Source organism: Hypanus sabinus, chromosome X1 (genome assembly GCF_030144855.1).
Source record: "Hypanus sabinus isolate sHypSab1 chromosome X1, sHypSab1.hap1, whole genome shotgun sequence".
Taxonomy (NCBI): domain Eukaryota; kingdom Metazoa; phylum Chordata; class Chondrichthyes; order Myliobatiformes; family Dasyatidae; genus Hypanus; species Hypanus sabinus.
Window position 1 is genome coordinate 14,043,092 of NC_082738.1, and position 21,224 is coordinate 14,064,315.

The 21,224-nt window shown below is 38.6% G+C and overlaps 1 protein-coding gene across 1 annotated transcript in view; it reads left to right on the top strand.

Annotated features, from left to right (window-relative positions):
* Nucleotides 1-19,953: 19,953 nt before the first annotated feature.
* The window catches only part of LOC132384452 (electroneutral sodium bicarbonate exchanger 1-like), a 194,204-nt gene continuing 192,933 nt past the window's right edge, over nucleotides 19,954-21,224 (top strand). The window contains exon 1 of the mRNA XM_059955605.1: nucleotides 19,954-20,025. Within this exon, the coding sequence (XP_059811588.1) occupies nucleotides 19,981-20,025 (45 nt within the window). The 5' untranslated portion in view covers nucleotides 19,954-19,980. The remainder of the gene's footprint in view (nucleotides 20,026-21,224) is intronic.

The window sequence follows — 21,224 nt, forward strand, 5'->3', positions numbered from 1 at the left end:
TGGGCCAATGATACAAAAACCTGAAAGCATGTACCACTAGGCTCAAAGATAGCTTCTACCCCGTTGAAATAAAATTATTAAATGGTTCTCTAGTACAATAAGATGGAATCTTGACCCCACAATCTACCTTGTGGTGGTCATCATACTTTGACATGGCTGTACCAGACAGTAGAAGAGGCGACTACAGACATGAAGGCCAGAGGGTTGTCCGTCAGCATGACCAAAACGAAAGAAAGCCTGGCTGAGGAATTGTTTCACTCGGCTTGGGAAATAGTGCGAGAATCGGGAAAGCAGGAGACGGGAGGAAGCCAAGAGAAACATATCAGGAAGAGACCAAGAGTTTCCCAAAGACAGTCCTCACCCCTTTCAGAAGAGCCATAAGGTTTGGCTAACTTTAAAAATGCTGAGAAGCTAAACAGAAGCAAAAGTACACGGTGATATACCTATCTCAAGAAATACTTATTATAATGTGGATTTAATATTACTTAGTTGTTATTCTTTATTCGCTCACTTACTCCTTTTTCCCCACCAAAATGAGAATATATATATATATATATATGTGTGTGTGTGTGTGTGTGTGTGTGTGTGTGTATAAGTGTGCATATATGTGTATGTGTGTAATGTGTGTGTGTGTATGTATATATAGGAGGAGTACACAGGGAAATCTTTTCTGTGTAATGGATTTATTCACTGACTTTTATGAATAATGCAATGGGGGCCCTCCACTCACAAATAGGAGGGGTTATCCCCCACAGCTAGACATTTCCCCTAGCTCAATCCTAGAGACCTCAGCCTTGGAATCACACGTTCGTTGCCATTTTTGTTATTATTTGAGTTTCTTGGTTCTTATTTGTTCAGGGAGTAGATCGATTAAGTTTTATTCTAATTTCAATGATACATTGACAGATAAATACAGATGGCTAAGGACAAAGTAAAATTCATTTCTTTTAATGTAAATGACCTATTAAATCCAATCAAACGTAAGAGAATTTTATCCAAAATGAAAAAAGAATAAGCTCATGTAGTATATTTACAGGAAACTCATTTAAGTGATAATGAGCATAAAAAAAACTAAAGAGAATGGGCTTCACTAATCTGTTTTTCTCCTCATATAAATCAGGACATAGGAGAGGAGTTGCTATTCTTATCTCAAGTAAGCTAAATTTTGAAAAAAATATTTGAAATGGGAGATAAAGAAGGCTGATATATTCTGGTAAGGGGGAATATAGATGGAAATTCAGTTACTCTATTGAATATATACACATCCCCGGGAAGTGATATTGGTTTCTTTCAGAAAATTACTGATATTATGGTAACAGAAACAGAAGGTCTTCTGATATGTGGGGGAGACTTAAATTTACAATTACAACCAAACTTAGACTCTTCCAATAGAAAACCTTATGAAACAAAATCTTTACATAAGGAAGTTAATACACTTTTTGAAGATGTTGGTTTAATTGATATATGGAAGGACCTATTCCCTGACAGAAGGGATTACACTCATTATTCTGCTCCACATCCTGTATATACAAGAATAGACTATTTCATAACATTTGGAAAAGACAAAGACAAAATAAACACCTGTGGAATTGGGACAATAGAGGTAAGTGACCATGCACCTATATATTTGTCTGTTGATTTTGACCTACAACCAAAGAATACTATTTGGAAACTAAATTCAAATCTACTCAATGATCCGTACTTTAAGGAACAAATTTAAAAAAAATTGGTCTCTACTTAGAATTTAATAATAATAGAGAGGTTTCACCTCCCATTTTATGGGATACTCTGAAGGCAGTCTTAAGGTGGAAAATTAATATATAAGAAAAAAATAAGGAATAAAACATTAGAGGAATTACAAAATAGACTGAAGGAACTAGAGAAAAAACACAAATTGAATTTGGCACAGGATACATTAGGGGAAATTAAAAGAATTAGGAATGAAATAAATAATATGGCTACGCAAGAAATCAGGAAAAACTTAATGTTTCTGAAACAGAGACATTATGAAAGTGGATCGAAATCTATGAAAATACTGGCGTGGGAACTGAAAAAAACAATAGCAGAAAATACAATTCATAGAATTAGGGACCCAAGAATGAAAATGATAAAAAATAAGCTAAGTGAAATTCAAGAAGCTTTTGAAGTGTTTTACAAAACACTATATTCCAAAGTTCCAGGGGGAAGCATAACCCAAATTGACACCTTCTTGAATTTTCTAGATTTACCCACTTTAAGCGAAGAACAAAATAGAAGAATGACTGCTGACATAACTGAAGTTGAATTAAAAGCTGCAATTAGTAGGCTTAAATTAAGCAAGTCACCAGGATCAGATGGGTATACGGCAGAGTGGTACAAAGAATTTAAAAATGAGTTAATTCCTGTTTTACTCCCCACACTGAACTGGGCTCTAAAAAAGGCACAAATGCCACCCAGTTGGAAGGAAGCCATAATCTCAGCTATACCGAAAGAAGGCAAGGATAAAATGGAATGCAGGTCATTTAGACCAATATCCGTTCTTAATGTAGATTATAGGTTATTTACCTCCATCATGGCCAAATGATTAGAGGAGTTTCTACCCATACTGATACATAATGATCAGACAGGTTTTATACAACAACGCCAGACTCGAGACAATATATGAAGGACACTTCACATTATGGATCATATACAAAAAAATAAAATCGAAGCAATAGTGATAAGCGTGGACGCTGAAAAAACATTTGATTCGGTTAATTGGAATTTTCTTTACAGAGTTTTACATAGATTTGGTTTCCAAGACACAATTATTAAAACTATACAGACACTATATGATAATCCTACTGCTAGGATTAAAATCAATGGATAGTTATCAAATAGTCTTACCCTAGAAAGGGGCACGAGACAGGTTGTGCATGGTCACCACAACTCTTTGCACTATATGTGGAACCATTAGCTCAATACATCAGACAAAATGAAGATATCAGGGGAATTACTATTAAAGGGACAGAGTATAAATTGGCATGTTATGCGAATGACATTTTGATCTATCTAGGGCAACCAACATACTCTTTACCTAAATTGATGCCATCCTTTGAACAATATGGTCAATTATCAGGATACAAGATCAACATAGATAAAACCCAATTACTTTCATATTACTATAGCCCACCAAGAGAAATTGAAAGTCGATACCCCTGGGCATGGCACAAAGAGTCTTTCAAATATTTGGGCATCATTATGCCAAAAGATTTGGCAAAATTATCAGAATGTAATTATCAGCCTCTATATAAAAAAATTAGGGAAGATGTGGCAAGATGGAGCCTGATTCCTTTTTTCAGTATCAGTTCCAGGATTGAGTCTATTAAAATGAATATACTGCCCAGACTGCTATATCTCTTTCAGACCCTACCAATAGAGATTAATCAAAATCAATTCAATGAATGGAACAAGATGCTATCAAGGTATATTTGGCAGGGTTAAAGGCCTGGAGTTTGTCTCAAAACTTTGCAATTAGCAAAGGAAAAGGGGGGATGGGGCTTGCCTTCTCTTAGAGATTATTATTTTGCAGCACAGTTGAGAGCTGTGATATGTTGGTGTAACCCATCATATGACGCTCAATAGAAAAACATTGAGGAGCGGGTACTTCCCATCCCCATACAAGCAATTTTGGCTGACAACAACCTGCAAAGGTACATAAATACTATTGATAGCCCATGGGTGAAATTGACTCTTAAAATATGGAAAACCACTATTAAAGGATATAATCTAGAGGGAGATATTGCAATTCCTAAATGGTGTGCATATGACTCTGATTTTACCACCAAATAAATTGGATGCTAGATTTAAGGACTGGACAGCTAAAGGAATAACAGTTCTTTGCAATATAATGGAAGAAGGAACACTGTTCAGTTTTGAAATGCTTAAAGAGAAACACTTATTAGAAAAACAAGATTTTTATTGGTATTTACAGATGTGACAATATGTTAATAGGACACTTAAAAATGTAACCAAGTCAAATACATGCTTGATAGAGCTCTTTAGAAAAGCATATAATTCAGATAATGGTAGTAGAATCATTTCAAGCATGTATAAGGGGTTGTCAAATCTTAAAACACATTCGACTTCATACATTAAAACAAAATGGGAGAAGGAAGGAGGGATAATTATATCTGACAAAGAATGGACAACAATATGGAGATATCAAAGGAAGTGTACCAATTCACAGAAATGGACGGAGTTTGGATGGAAAAACTTGATAAGATATTTTATTACACCCTCTCAGAAATCCCATTATGATAGTAACCTCCTTGTTTGCTGGAGAAATTGTGGAAATCAAAATGCAAATCATTATCATATTTTTTGGGACTGCCCTGTTATCAAAAACTATTGGAGGGAGATACACAATGCCCTACAAGACATCTTTAAATGTGAAATACCCTTGGAGAGTAAGACCATATATTTTGGATATATTCCTCAAGAATGGTTGAAAAGAGATAAATATTTAATGAATATACTGTTGGTGGCTGGTAAAAAGACTCTTACTAGGAAATGGTTATCACAGGAGAGCCCAACTTTAAATACATGGATGGAAATTACAATGGATATTTACAAAATGGAGAAGATAACAGCATCTGTTAATCATTAGGTGGAACAATTTGATTCATACTGGGAAAAATGGTTTAACTACATAATGCCTCATAGGCCTGATTTTATTCTCACAATTCAATGAATCTGTTGTAAAAAAAAAGATCACTCCCTACTCGTACATAGTTCTTTCCTTTTGCTTGTTTTTTCTTTCCACTCTTTTCTATAAGTGTATACCTCAGATAAATACTTTGTGGAGATTTTGTGATATATATGATTATATGATATATATGTACAATGTCTGAAATACATCTTATGGAAATGTTTGTTTGATGAACTTCAATAAAAAATAAATTACAAAAAAAAGAAAACAGAAGAATTCACAGGTTCATAAACAATGAGTACTGGGTGATAACTTTTTTAAAAAAGAGCAGGAATGGCTGGCTACATTGGAAAGATAGACATGTTTGATTACAAAACAGATAAATGGATCTTATTAACTGAGTAAATTCAACAGTATTTTGAAGCAAATGAAATAGCCACTGAGAGACAAGTACCAATTTTGCTGAGTGCATTATTGGGTTTAAAGGCATACAGTTTGCTTCGAAGTTTAACTGCTCCAACCAAACCAGCAGAAATGAGCTTTGCTGTACTGTGAAAATAATGCAGGAACATATAGAACCGCAACCATTGTTGATTTCAGAACGCTTTAGGTTTCATAAGCAGAATCAAAAGGAAGGTGAGCCCACTTTAGCTTATGTGGCTGAATTGAAGAGATTGTCTGAGCATTGTCAGTTCAGTAGTGGGCTTGATGATGCACTGAGAGATCATCTAGTTTGTGGACTCTTACAAGAAAGCATTCAAAAACAGCTCCTAACTGAAGCACAGCTTACATTTAAAAGAGCAGTTAAAATCTCTGTTTCAATGGAATCCACTGGCAAAGACCAAATTGTGTTGTAGTCAGGAATGAAAGTGAGCGTGAACGAAGTTCCAACGTCTAAACAGAAACTAGCCTGGCCAAATAAATTGTGTTACCATTGTGGCAGAGGCTTGTGTACACCAAGCCAATGTAAACGTAAAGGCAAATTTTACAGAAAATGCGACAAAGTAGGACACATACAAAGAACATGTCGGGCAAACAAAAATAAATGGACGGCACAGGGAAGATAACAAGTCAAGTTGCAGTTTCAAGAAGGGCACTAATCTGCATACCGTTGATGAAAAATCTGAATCATGATTGCGACACAGGACTGAGTAGCCTTGAGATTTACAGTGTGAAAACTAACATGAGTCAAGCGATATGGCTTACAGCAGAAGTGAACAGCAAATTAATTAAAATGGAATTGGACACTGGCTCAGCTGTTTCAGTCATTCCACAAAATAAATTTGAAAGATACTTAACTGAAGCCTGCAGATATCCAACCTAGAACTTATTCTGGAGAAAAGATAAATCCTGTGAGAATGACATTTCTAACAGTGAAATACAACAACCAACAAGCCACATCAAGCTTGCATGTGGTAAAATCAGGAGGACCAGCACTGTAGGGGTGTAATTGACTGAGAGAACTACAACTGGATTGGAGATCCATCCACTATTTGCAAACCACATCCCCTGCAAAAGAGTCAACTGAAAGCAAATTAAGAAAGGTGCTGGATGATGTCACAACTGTCTCCATGCTGAACACCATGAACCATTCCCCAACAGAGGGCAAACAGGTGTTGGTGTCAACCTCTGTGCCTCTGGCTGGAAAGCATATTGGAGCAAGGAAGGACCATGCTGCTCAGGAATAGGGAAAGTGATGAAAGCAGTGGCCTGACTACAATAGTTTTTGTAGGCAACATATCTGAGAAAGCTTCTGATATGTTAACCAGGCAGTTACCTGTGAATTGTGGCTTGGTTTTAAGCTGGAAGAGAGTTTAGGGAGCTCAGGAAAGTTGCAAGTATTCAACTTCTGTGAGTATAAAGAACCAGAATATCCTCTGTGTGTATTAAAGTTATTGCATGAACTTCGAGTGGGAGACAAAAAGCTGCTGGTAAAAGTAGATGCAAAGACCAAAGCCCAGCTGGAGGAATGGAAGGCCAAACAAAGGAGTCAATGGAGATAAGAAAACATGGAGGATTCGTCAGATGAGGAAAACATGAGGGGAGATCAGACTGTAAAGGGAGCAATAGAAGGATTAATCAGAGATACTCAAGCATCTTCCCAAGTTCAAGATGCACAGACTAGAAGAAGAGAAAGGAAGGAGAAGAAGGGTGTCCAGAGCTGTCATAACTACTCCCTGAGGTCTCAGAGTCAACTCCCACAACCACCATGGAGGAGGCCTCAAGAAACTGAGATTATTTTTACAGCCACAACTCACACCTGCCAAGCAGAATGACCTCACTTGTTAAGAAAGTTGGATGATCAGCCATGATCATACTGAATGGCGGTGCAGGCTCGAAGGGCCGAATTGCCTACTCCTGCACCTATTTTCTATGTTTCTATGAAAGAAGTTATCCCACAAAAATAAGAAATCCTCCACAGCAATTAAATTTTTAGGCCTGAATGGGGCATTTTAAAATTTACTATGTTGTGGATCTCTGTATAATAGTTGTATTATATAATATACTGTGTATATAGTTGAGATGTGTCCTCTATAGAGTTGGAGTTTATAGCTAAGCAGGGAGGAGTGTTGTGTATTTAACATTTCAGTAATATTTGAGTAATCTTCAAAATATATTGTTTGATTAACCATTCTTTGTATGTTTAAATAATTCATTATGAGTTATATGTATACATATGTGAATTACATATGTCATCAGATGATATGTGTGCATTTCGCTTAAAGTAAAACTGAAAGTTGGACTCACATTCCCGGAGTTCCATGTCTTCCTTTGAATTAGTTAATGTTTTGAAGGTGGGTGGTGGAGGGGGGGGTGTGGTTGAAGTAAGAATCTGGGAGGTGATAGGTGAAAAAGCTCAAGGGCTGAAAAAGAAGAAATCTGATTGGAGAGGAGACAGACATGTAAGAATGGGAATCAGAAGTCAAATTGAAATGTGTGGACACAGGAGATCTCACTGATGTAAAGGAGCCCATACTGGGAGCACTGGATACAGTAGATGACCTCAACAAATGTTGCTTCACCTGGAAGAACTGTTAGGGGCCCTGAATGGTGGTGAGGGGGCATTTAGAAAATTTTTGCTAGCTGCAGATGAGGCTCTAAATGAGTGGAGGAGAGCAAAGGTGGCACCTTTACTTAAAAAGGACAAGAATAAGCCGAGTAATTTCTAAGCTATGAGTTCAATGTCAGGGGAAGGACATTTTTTTTGAAAATTATTCTAAGGGACATGATTAATGTACAATTGGATAGGTTAGAATTAATCAAAGGTCGTCAGCATGGCATTAATAAACAGAGATCCCATCTGACCAATTTGACTGAATTTTTCAAGGAGGTAATGGAACAGTGTGGTTGATGTAGTCCACGTGGACTGTAGTAAAGCCTTTGACATGGCCCCATTTGGGAGACTGGTCCAAATGGGTTAACCCCTGACTGCCAGGGAAAGTTGGCAAATGGGATCCAAAACTGGCTTGATACTAGGAGGAAGAATATGTGATGGTAGAGAGTTGTTTTTATGACTGGAAACCTGTGACCAGTGGTATAAGAATTGATGCTGGGAGTCTTACTGTTTGTTACTGAATTTGATATGAATGTAGGGCGGATGATTCATATGTTGCAGATAATATCTTTTTTGGTAATAAGCAAGGTGATCTTGAGCTATAGGACAATATTGATGAACTTGTGAGATAAGTACGACACTGACCAATGGAGTGTAATCCTAATCAGTGTCAGGTGATGCATTTTGAGAGGAATGTTAAGGGTAGGTCAGACACATAAATGGTAGGGCCCTAGAGGGCATTGAGGAACAGCAGGACGTTGGTGCACAAATCCAAAGTGGATCCTTAACTTTATTAGGTAGAGCACAGAACACAAGTGCAGGGAAGTCTTTGTTGTGTATTTAATATTTCAGTAGTATTTGAGTAATATTGTAAATATATTGTTTGATAAAGCATTCTTGTTCATTTAAATAATTCATTACAGGTTATATGCAAAAATGAGTGAATTGCATACATCATGACACTACTACGTCATATGTGTGTGCCTCACTTAAAGTAAACACAAAGTTTGACTCTCATCCCAGCTCCATGTTTTTGCTTTTGGTTAGTTTTTCTATTTCGGAGTTGCAATACATTAGTTAGGTCATAGCTGGAGTTCTGTGCAATGTTTTGAATGCAACAGTGCAGGAAGGGTATAGCGGCATTGGAGAGGGAGCAGAGGAGATTCATTAGTAAGTTGCCTTGGATGGACTGAATCAGTTATAAAAAAATACTTTTTTTCACTTGGAGCATGGTTGGAGTCGGGAATGCGGTGCCCAAGGAAGTGGTGTAGACAGAGATTCTCACAACATTTAAGAAATATCTGGATGAACATTTGAATTGCCAAAGAACAGAAGGCTATGAGCTCAGTGCTAGAACCTAGGATTAACATAGATAGATACTTAATGGTCAGGATGGAAATGCTGGGTGAAATGGCCTATATCTGTGTTGTAATTGGAGTAAAATAAGTAACATTACATCCCAAAGCAGTAGGTACATGGAATATCCATTCTCCTCAGGTTCCCCTCCAGTCTCACATCATCTTGAGTTTGAAACATATCACCAAGTTTTTCATTGTCACTGGAACTCCCTCCCTCCCCACCAGCACCAGAAGGGCTGCAGTAGTTGAAGGAGGCACTCACTACCACCAGCTCTAGGGCAGTTAGGGATAGGCAATAAATGTGACCTTGCTGGCAACATTTTGTAAACATTTTTGCTCACAAATGGTGGTGGTTACAGCCCAGTCCATCACAGGCAAATCCTTCTCCACCATTGAGCACATCTACAAGGATTGCTGCCACAGGAAAGCAGCCTCCATCATCAAGAACCCCCACCATCCAGGCCTGCTCTCTTCTCAGTACTATCATCAAGTAGGAGATACAGGAGCCTTAGATCCCACATCACCAGATTCAGGAACAGTTATTACTTAGAATTATCAGGCTCCTGAATCCGTGTGGATAACTTCACTCACCACAACTCTGAGCTGATTCCACAACCTATGGAGTCACTTTCAAGGACTCTACAACTCATGGTCTCAGTGTTATCTATCTATTTATTTATTTGTACAATTTCTCTTTTTTTGTACATTGGTTGTTTGTCAGTCTTTGATTATGTATAGATTTTCATTAATTCTATTGTATTTCTTTATTTTCCTGTAAAAGCATGCAAGAAAATGAATTTCAAGGTAGTACATGGTGCCATTTATTGTATGTATTCTGATAATACATTTACTTTGAACTTTTGATACCTAGATCATGTATATGACTTTTTTAAAAAAAAAGAAAATGTATAATTTAAGTTGTTTGGAGAGCTGGCCAGGGGGCTGGTTAATTAATCCATGTGCTGTGTTTTGCTCAAAGACTTGAGAGATACAGTGCAGTGTTTTCAGAGCTGTAAATAGATGGAGCTGTGCCCCATCTGGTGGATAAAAATGATGAGATAATTCCAGAGCTGCCCTTCACTTGTCCTTGCTCTTGTGCTGCAAGCTCTGTCACTGTAGCAATTGCTCTACAGGAAAGAATAAAACCACTGCCTATACTTTGAGTGAAATCAGAGATTTCTGAAAGGTTTATGTCTACCTTTGGTGATCTTCTAGCTTATTTAAAAGGAAATCTTACATTTCCAATAATGTGTTACTGCATCACTGAAAAGTCCCAAAGCACCTTAAAATCAAAGAGCAAATAATGTAAATTTATTATATTCATGAATGTTTTATTTACCCAATGTTAATGTTCTTGGATTGTATCCAGTTTTGGAAAACAGTTTGTTTTCTGAAGCTCAGTTTAAATGGAATGGATCTGCAGACAATACACACAACATTCTAGAAGAACTTAGCAAGTCTGGCAGCATCTAGGGAGAGGACTAAAGAGTCAATGTTTTAGGCCAAGACCCTTCAACAGGACTGGAAAGGAAGGGGGGAAAAGCAAGAATAAGAAAGTGGGGGTTGGTGAGGAGTACAAGCAGGCAGCTGATAGGTGAAGTCAGGTGAGGGGGAAGGTAGGTGGGTGGGAAGGGGGATTGAAGTTAGAAGCTGGGAAGTGATGTGGAAGAGGTAAAGGGCTGAAGAAGAAGGAATCTCTTAAGAGAGGACAGTTGACCATGGTAAAAAGGGAGGGAGGAGGGGAAGGAGAAGGAGGTGATGAGTAGGTGAGGAGAAGAAGGGGTAAGAGGGGAGCAGAATGGGGAATGGATGAAGGGGAGAAAAGGGAGAAATTACTGTAAGTTGGAGAAATCGATGATCATGCCATTTAGTTGGAGGCTACCCAGAAGTGTTGCTCCTCCAACCTGAGTGTGTCCTCAACATGAGAGTAGAGGAGGCCATGGACAACAAGAAGTATTTGGAATCCAGCAAGGAGAGATTTTAACAGAAAACTTGCTCGACGTCTCCACCTTTGAATATGTTTACTCTTTTAAAATATTATAGCTTCTATTGAGCAGGTGGAGAGCAGGGACACAAATCTGGAATGGTAACAGTACTACCTAGTGGAAAGCGCAAAGTTACAAGATTGCCTGTGAAGAAAATGGTATTGCCTGTCACAAGTTGCAACAATATTAGACCACAGGGAGCAAGGGGAAAACAGAAAGTGTGATTATGTGCAATGTTTTGATTTTTAGCTAAATTTGTCAAATATTAAAATGTTTAAAAAATATATTTTTTAAATCTTAAAATCTTTCCATTTTAGTGTATCTCTACTTTAAACATTAATGCTGTATTCCATAAGTCATACTCCAGAAATTTAATTTTATTTGAACTACAACATCTTGAGGTTGAGCTAAATGTTACCCTCCACCTCCCACCTCTCCACCACTTTTTAACAGAGGCCTAATAAATATTTTGTTATTGTATACTATCAAAGCTTCAAAATTTTGTAATTTTAAAATCTCTTTTTTTAGGAAAGTCATAGGTTTCATGAAAATTATTTGGCAAACCTTTAACTTTAGGGAAGAGAAGATGGTTGTGGCGAGGGGAAAAGAAAAGAGCCAGAGAAAGCCACACATTATTCTTGCAGCAATTACGTTGCACGCAAGTTATGGAATGTGATCTGAGCAGTGCCATTGTTTGATCTACAAGCACATTTTAATGAAAATTGGGTTTCTCCAGGATCCATTGATAAACAAAAGTGATTATTTTATTGATTAGATCTTGACGTCATTTGTATTATCAAGTGAAATCTGTAAACCTGCATTAGGTACCGAAAAACAGATGTTAATTTAATTTAATCTAATCAGGCTAGACATTCAAAGTAATGATCTTACCTCTGGACTTGCTTTGAAATATATCGCATCTGTCTGTTAATTTACCAAATCTACATGTCCATCCAGTCTTTATGATTCAATAGTGCAAACAGTTGACGCATTGTTCCCCGATGTTCTTTTGCTGTTGAGAAACTGAATAAGGGCTCACACTGATGGATCCAACTACTTAGTTCCTAAGCTCGATGTAAGTGTATTAAAATGGTGGGCAGAATGAAAACTATATACTCTCCCACAGATATAGAATATGACCCATTGAGTGATCCTACTACGTCTTGAAAAACTAACTAATCAATGGGGCATTGTAGTTCTTGTTTCTTGGTTTTGACATTTTAAAAATAAATAATAAATAAAAGTGTGCTCAGTAAGTGAAAATTAATCACATTTTAATACCCTATTAACTTCTAATTCTGGAAACCATGCTGACTTTGATAGAGTCATCGAGCTGTACAGCACATAATGGGCCCTTTCACCCACCATATCCATGCCAACTTTTTACCCACCTACACTAAGTACCATTTGCCCACAGGAGGACCATATTCTTCCATGCCTTGCCTATCTGTGTTTTTTTCAAATGTCTCTTAAACATGGTGATTGCATCTGATTCTGCCAACTCCTCAGGCAGTGAGTTCCAGGTATCAACTCTTCTCTGTGTAAAGAAAACTTAACCCTCTGAACTTCTTTAAACCTATCCTCTCAGCTTAACCCAATGCCTTCTTGTTTTTAATACCCCTACCATGAGAGAAAGATTCTGATTATCTACCTCATCCACGCCTCTCGTAATCTTACGCACCTCTGTCAGCTTCCTTCACTCCAGAGAGAACAAGCCAAGCTTCTCTAATTTGTCCTCCAATCCAGGCAATACGCTGACAAATTTTCTTTGCACTCTGTCAGAATAATAATGTCCTTTCTAGAGTGTAGCAACTGGAATTACACACAGTACAACCGAACTAGTGTTTTGTAAAGTTGCAAAAGAACATTCCAGTTCTTATATTTTATGTCCTGACCTATGAAAGTAGGCTTCTTCTCCAGAGCTCTACCTGTGTTGCAACTTATAGGGAATTATGGACTTGGGTTGTTAGGTATCCTGTTCAGCAGCATTCCTCGTTGTTCTTCCTTTTACTGTATATTACTTGCTCCTGATTGATTTCCAAAATACAGCATCTTGCATTTGTCAGGATTAAAGTCCACCTGTCAAAGTTCCAAGCACATTTTTGAAAAGATTTAATGATTTACAGTACTGTGCTAAAGTCTTAGGCATATAGTCAGGGTGCCTAAGACTTTTGCACAGTACTGTATTTGTCAATGTGAAGTGGAGAGTGAGTCTGTAAGTTCGGCAGGAACAAAAATTGTTGGAAATGGCGAGGGTGGAGTGCTGTGGGAAGGGTGTGGGACAGGTGGCAGAGAAGGAGTGCCAGGGGCAGGGGGTGGCACGGGTGCAGACACTGAGACACAAGGCAAGGCCATTTGATTCCAAACAATTGGTTTATTGATCATTATAAAATGTCCCTCTGGTGCTTCCCACTCCCTTCCCTCTCCCTTCCCCTTTTCCTAATCATGGTTCCCCTCTCCCTGCCCCCTTCCCACTCTCAGTCCACAATAGAGACCCACATCAGAATCAGGTTTGTCATCACTCACATTTGTCATGAAATTTGTTTTTTTGTGGAAGTCTAGGCATTATATATATACACACACCCCTAAGATTTTTGCAGAGTACTGTAAATATTAGCTTTATTTGTCACATGTACATTGAAACGTAGTGAAATGCATTGTTTTGCATCAATAATCAACACATTCTGAGGATGTGCTGGAAGCATGGTGACGCCATGCTTATGGTGCCAACGTAGCGTACCCACAAATTACTAACCCTAACCTGTATATCTTTGAAATGTGTGAGGAAACTGGAGCACCTGGAGGAAACCCATGAAGTCACAGAGAAAACATATTAACTTTTTACAGACAGTGGCAGGAATTGAATTCCTATCTTACAGTGTTGCTATGGCAGTGCCCGACAACATCCTGTCAACATATTTACAAATGTTTCAGCTTATCTTTAAGGGATGTTCCTGGCGCTTCCTTCCTCTGTTAACTGTTGAATTGTTACTTAGTTCTTTAGAGATACATCACGGTAACAGGCCTGACCATGCCAGCAATCAGGAACGAGTTGCCAGAGAAGTGGGAGGAGGCAAAAACAAATACAACTATATTTTTTGATTCACATCCAAGTTGTGTATATAGATATATATATGTATCACAAACAGCAAAAGTCCCAGCACCAATCCATGATGATGCATTACTAGTCACAGACTTCTAATCAGAAAAACATTCTTCCATCACTACCCTCTGCTTCCTGTCACCAAGCCAATTTTGGATCCAATTAGCCAACTCACTTTGGATCCCATATCCCTTAGCCACCTGGGCCTGCCTACTGTGTAGGACATTGTCAAATACATTTCACCCTAAGTTCCATATGGACAACATCCACTGCTCTGCCTTCATCAATCACCTTTGTTACTTCCACAAAAACCTTAAAGAATGACATAGGGTTTCCCCTATACAAAGCCATACTGAGTATCCCTAATCAGTTCCTGCCTTTCCAAATGTACATACATTCTGTCCCTTAAAATTTTCTCCGATTTTTCCCTATCACTGACGTAAGGCTTACCTGACTTATCCTTGTTGCCCTTCTTAAGAAAAGGAATAACATTAGCTGTCATCCAGGCTTCTGGTACCTCTCTTGTGGTGAATAAAGATGGAAAAACCTGTCTTGGCCCTAGCTATCTCCTCCCTTGACTCCAATTTATCTAGGCTAAATGTTACCCAGTCTGAGGGATTTATCCACCCATATATGTTCCAAGATAATGAACATCCTCACCTTATTAATATTGACATGTTTTGACACTAATACTGATCTACTACCCACCACATCCTTCTCAATGGTGAATACACACAAGAATTATTCATTCATGTCCACTGGCTCCACATGTAGATTATGTCTGTGATCCCTACGGGAACCACTCTTTCGCTAGCTAACCTCTTTTTCATGATAACTTTGGATTCTCTTTCAGACAGGACTGCATCGGTCATCATTCTCAGCCTGAAACGTTGACGGTTTATTTCCCTCTTTAAATGCCACCTGACCTGCTAAGTTCCTCCAGCATTTTGTGTGTGTTGTCCAAGGTTTCCAGCATCAGCAGAATCTATGGGAAGCCTGAGAAGCTAGATCAGAAAGGACAGAGCTCAGCTCTTCTAATTTACTCATTTTGCACATGCTGATGCATCATGCCTTCCCATTAGGCTTGGATGACATACATAGAATCAATGTTTCTACTTATTACACAACTGACCTCCCTGCATCAAGGTCTTCTAATATCTTTTGTCAACACATACAGGATGCAAACTACATATAGATGAAACATTTTTCAAAGTAATCCATGAATCCATGAACTCTTTACACCTGCCTTGTCCTTCAATAGGTCAGGCTTTTGCAATTAGCAGATGTATTTATTTTGTTGTCTCCTGGACAATGTTGACATATTGACAGACAGAAACGGCTTGGGATAGAGGTAAAAGTAAAAAAAAAACAGGTGGAGGATTGATTGAAGCAGGAGATACTGATGCAACCAAACCTATTCAGGAGATAACATAGTTTTTAATTAACTTGATGGAGTACAGTTAATCCTTGCCCAATTCTTTTGCCATCCCCCTCCTAAGTACATTTCTGGTAAAGATACAGAAGCAATCAATAAGTGGTAATATTTCAGGGTTGAGGTGTTCCTATTAGATAACAAAATATGAGACAGTTTTTTTAAATTTGTTTCCCATCTCCTGTGATACTTGTTTGTGAGAATTACTGGCCCATGATCCTTCAAAGTGGAGGGGTATCTGCAATGGCACTGAGAATGTCAGATCTATTGAAAACACAGCGACTCACTAGGTTCGATTCTGACCTTTGGTGTGCTCTGTAAATTGCCCCCATTGTAGGTGGGTGGCTGGAAAATCAATGGGCATTTGATAGGCATGTGAGAGAAAATTGTTTACAGGTAATATGAGGAATGGGACTGATGGGATTGCTCTAAGAGCCAGCATAGATTCAGTGAGCCAAATGGCTTCCTTCTATGTCATAAAAGGAAATTAGAAGCCCAATGAAAATGGCATAAGGAGTGTAGCACCTCCAAAATCACCTCCCCTCCCCCCCAATTCCGTCAGGCGGTTCCAACCCTACCTGTGATAGAGTTTGCAAATTTCACGTTCCTCAGAACCAACAAAACTCAGTGGAAGCCAATCTTCTAGACCCCAAGGTACTAGATAGGACTTAAATTTCAAGTAGGTTTTTTATTGACCAAAGCAGAAAACTTGGTTGAAAGTCAGAAACTGCAGCTGCTAGAAATCTGAAATGAAAGCATCGTTGGAAAGCACTCAGCAGGTTAAGGAGCATCTGTGAAGACAGAACCAGTTAACACTTAATCAGAACGAGAGATCTATGGTGTTTCAGTTGTGGAGAGGTGGAGGGAATGACTGTAGTAGAGTGGAGACTGAGGTTGTCCAGTTGACACAAAAACTTTTGCTGTTAATAGAGGAACAAGGAGATCCTGGCTGAAACTGAAAGATTTTGTTTTAGTTGGTTATTTAAGTCTCCTTTCCATTGGTGATAATGTGATTGTGATTTGTGATTGTGATATGATTTACTGTAGAATCTATGGAGAGCATGGAGCTTCAGACATCTAAAGTGATCTGCTGCCATATACAGTATCAGCTCTGTAAAACTGGTAGAATATAGCTCATAACACTGAGACTATTATTTTCAGATAAGTTCCACACAATAATATTATTACTGTAGGGGTATTGATACTATGGCCATTCAGCCAATCAAGTTTGGTGTCACATTTTTCTCCAAGCCAGTTACAATTTAATTCCAGTCCTTTGCCTCTTCTTCATAATATTTAACCACCCTCATTCTCTGTTTTAAAATAATTTATGAGTTTTTGAAACAAAAAGGAATTGAAGGCTTGTGGCACAGGAAGAGGAGTCGAGGCATGGGGCAGTTCACCCAGGAAACTACTGAATGGTGGGAAGAATTGAGGGGCCTGGTATCCTCTACCTGCTCCTACTTCTTTGTGTTCTTGTATTATCTTCATTCAATGCACCAAGCAATACAATCCCTTCATATACAGTCATCCTTAAATATTTCACAAGTTTGAGAGACTGTTATATAGGGCTTAACCCCTTAGTGTCCAATCACAGCAAAACCCTAGACTGTGGTTTTCCCCTCAACACTTAGTTACCTGTATGGACCAATCATTCACTATTTACTCTGTATCCTGAAGAGCTTTACTATAGTATGGATTCTCTTTTCCAGCCTCTGAGTATATTTGATGTATTATGGTGAGGGAGCTGGAGTGCTGTTTGCATAAAATATTCATATTTTGAAGGGTTAAGGATTTCTGTGTATTTAATAGTTGGTTACTTGGTACCTATGTAATGCCATATTTAACAGCCCATTTATCTTTGATTGATAGGATCCCAAAATACATGATCCTATTGTTAAGAATGCTAATTCAGGAATGTGGTGCTTTCTTTGAAATTTTGATTTACGTTGTATTTATGAAGAAGTTCATTTATTACTTTACAGGGGGCCTTAATCTGTTTCGGGTTCAATCGGCCAAATATTATGGAGGTAAGGTGAATCATGTTAAACATTTGTTTGCTAGTATACCAGACTACCTTCCTTTTAAAATAATGAACATAAAATTAGATTTGTAATCAATTGGCCAGAACCTTGTTGTCACTTCACAAATCACTTCAGACAAAATTTACAGCAGAATTTCACATTCAAATTAACACTAACAAAACCAGGTTAGGGAACTTTGCAGCCTCCCCATAATTCTTTCTACAATGCAGACTCGATGGGCCAAGTGGCTAACTTTGCTCCTATATCTTATGTGGTGTATGGTCTTACATTAATATTAAATGTAATATGGTTTATTATGTTGATCCAGCCATCAGATTCAACAAAGAAAGATACACTTGGCTCAGCTGAGCCCCATTTAGTGGTTATCGAGTGGAAAGCTCTTTCCTGATGCACACATTTATACCTCTATATCTTTCCCATCTAAGTATTTGCCCAAATACTTTTTAATCATCATAATGATTTCTTCCCCTACCACCTGCTCTGCAATCTCATTCCAGGTAAGCAGCACCCCCTGTGTGAAAAACTTGCTTTTTGGATACTGCTTAAATTTCTCCCCTCACTTTAAACCTGTGTCCTCTAGTTCTAATCTTCCCTGCCCTGGGAAAATGACTATCTATTCAATCTATGATCGTTAAAATTTTAGAAATCTCTTCCTCAGCCTCTTATAGTGAGAATAAATCCAATCAATCTCTCTTTAAAACTACAGCCCTCCATTCCAGGCAATATCTTGGTGAATTTCTTCTCCACTCTCTATATTGCTATCAAATCCTTCCCGTAGTGCAGTGGCTGGAACTGTACGCAATACTCCAAGTGTGGTCTGACCAATGTTTTGCACAGCTGCAACATGGCATCCCAACTCTTATATTCAATGCCTCTACCTATGAAGGTAAGCATACCTATGTCTTCTTCACTACCCTATTCTTTTTTATCCCTTCAAGGTCTGCAACAAATTATATCGCACTATTCAACACAACATTGAAGTGCATTTTGCCACATTTTTGCCAAATCAATTAATATCACTTTGTAACTCTTTGCTTCTAATGTCGTATAGCATCACCAGTCTTTGTCTCATTAACATACTTGGGTATGGGGCTTTCAGTACCACTATGTAAGCCACTAGGAATAGTTGTGTTCCACATCAGTTCCTTGTGAGACACAGAGTTTAACAAGAGAGAGCCCAACCCCTATTCCTTGACATTGAAAGGTAACACCATTATTAAATCTCCAGTCTTCAATATTTTGGGAATTGCCAATGGCCATAAACTTAAATGGACTGGCCATTTAAAAACTGCAGCTAAAAGATCAGTAAACACACAGTATCCAACTGTGAATACTCACCTTGTAACAACCCAAAAGCCCAAAGCCTTTCTGTCATCTACAGGATCTGGAATGTGATGAAATGTTCCCCACTTGTCTGGGTGAGCACAGCTTCACAATTCTCAACAAACTACCCTGTATGATTACCACCCCTTTCCCATCCATCATCCGAAACATTCATTCTGGCTACCACCAGTGCATAGTGCCTGCAGTAAGTACCACCAACAAAAATTCTCTGCAGTTATTTCTGCCACCATGGGCAACAAATGCAATAGCAACACCACCACTTGTAGGTACCTCTCCAACTTATGGATGGGCAATAAACTGTAGCCTGCCCTTGTGTTGAACTACATATACCTGTCTGGACATGCCTCCTGCTGACTGCTCCTGTGTCTCCTCCCATAGACCCCTGTATAAAGGCGATCAAGGCCTGAGCCCGGTCTCTCAGTCTCCAGGTCATAGTATGATGGACACTCACTCCTGGTTCCTTCTTCCAGTCAATAAAAGCCGATATCTCGCCTTACGTCTCAGAGTGAGTTATTGATGGTGCATCAGTCCTCTTACGCAGAGATCCTGAAAAATGAATAAAAGTTTCAAAAAATTATTGAAATAATATTCAGGATAGTATGAACATCTTTTATATGTGGCTTATAAAAATCACTACTGCATCTTTTAAAAACAGTTTCTATATCGATCTTGTGTTAATGCTTCAAATACTCTTCTCCAGTTGTCCTCCCTTATGCATATATTAAAGGACTAAAGATCCTGATTGGTCGGCTCCGAGGCGGTCTACCCACTCAGAAGGGAAAATATAAGGATGGTGCTGATGCCGCTGCTGCTTGTGTCGCTGCTGGTGCAGCTGGTGGTGTGAGGACCGAGCTCCGGTGTCTTGGGCCGGACTGAGCACGCGCTGCCCGTTTCTCGCGCCCATCCCCACCCTCGCTGAGGCCGTTGGACACCTTTCGGCTCCGATAACGGCGAAGGTAAAAGAAAGAGGCTTTCTGTCCGATTCAACCATGCCGGCTGGAAGCCAGGAATCTGAATGTACTCTGAGTTATCAGGTACTGTGACCTCTGAAGTACGTTGTGTGTGTGTGTATATATATATATATATATAATAGAACCCAGGAATCTCTTGCTGTAACACCCAGTGTTTCCCTTTAAATGGGATAGGATGGGAGGTTCCTGACTCACTTCAAGCACCGTGTGATGAGCGTTGTTTAATGCTTGATCCATTGTCTTAAACTCCTCACTGAAGGTAATATTGTCCCAGTCAATGCGGCAGTGACATTTAATATTTCTGTCATGTGTGCTGCGTGCATGTTCTGCCTTCCTGAGTACCGGCTGTTTCTGATGAATGTGTTTCGGATAAAATGGTTCAAAACAGTAAATCGAAAGGGAGGGAAGAGGGGTGTAGGGCTGGGGAATGATGAGGGGAGGGGAAGGAGTCTGATCACTAAATCCTGGATATTACAGATTAACCTTGAGGGCGTTGAGAATGAATTCCGGGCCAAGAACATGTCAAAGATGTCAGCCTGTTAAATTTTATGACTGCTAGTTTCATGATTGATGTATTTTGCTGCAACATGAATATTTAAATAAACTTTTATTAGTACCATTTAGTATAATAATCCTGATTTTTGCATTTTTTGTCTTGAAATTCCTTTTCTTTGGTATTTTGCAAGCTCTTATGGGGTTGGGTTGTGGGAGTGTGCTGCATTTTGCTATTGATTGTATGTGTACCACGTTTATCTATTTCTAGTTATATTCTAATGTTTTGAGTGTGTAGGTCATTGAAAAGTGAGCAATATATTGTGCACCAAGAGCTCTGAGCTGTGCATAATGGTACGTATCCTCTTAAAAGCACTACATCATTAGAAGCTTTAGGTTTATTCACACTGCAGAATGCTGCAAATAGAAGCGCTGAGCTGCTGGAAATGTGTTTTTTTTTAAAGGTAATTGATTTGTCAGCTATTTTTCCCTGATCAAACACTATTTACATTGGAACATTACAAAAGAAGCTGTAGTTATGCTGTGGTATTGTTAGTAAGTCGAAATGCAGTCAGTGACGTACAGTTTATTCCAATCTGTTAAAATACTTCAGGTTCTTTTCTAATTTAGGTATGTGGGCATTTGCCATTGTGGTTTTTAATATTCTCATTAGATTTTCAAGGTTGTCTTTTGCTTTCCTCCTGGTGGCTAGATTTGTGAGGTTATAAAGATGCTTTCTCACTGTTTCTTCAGAGTCCTTAGTGTGTAAT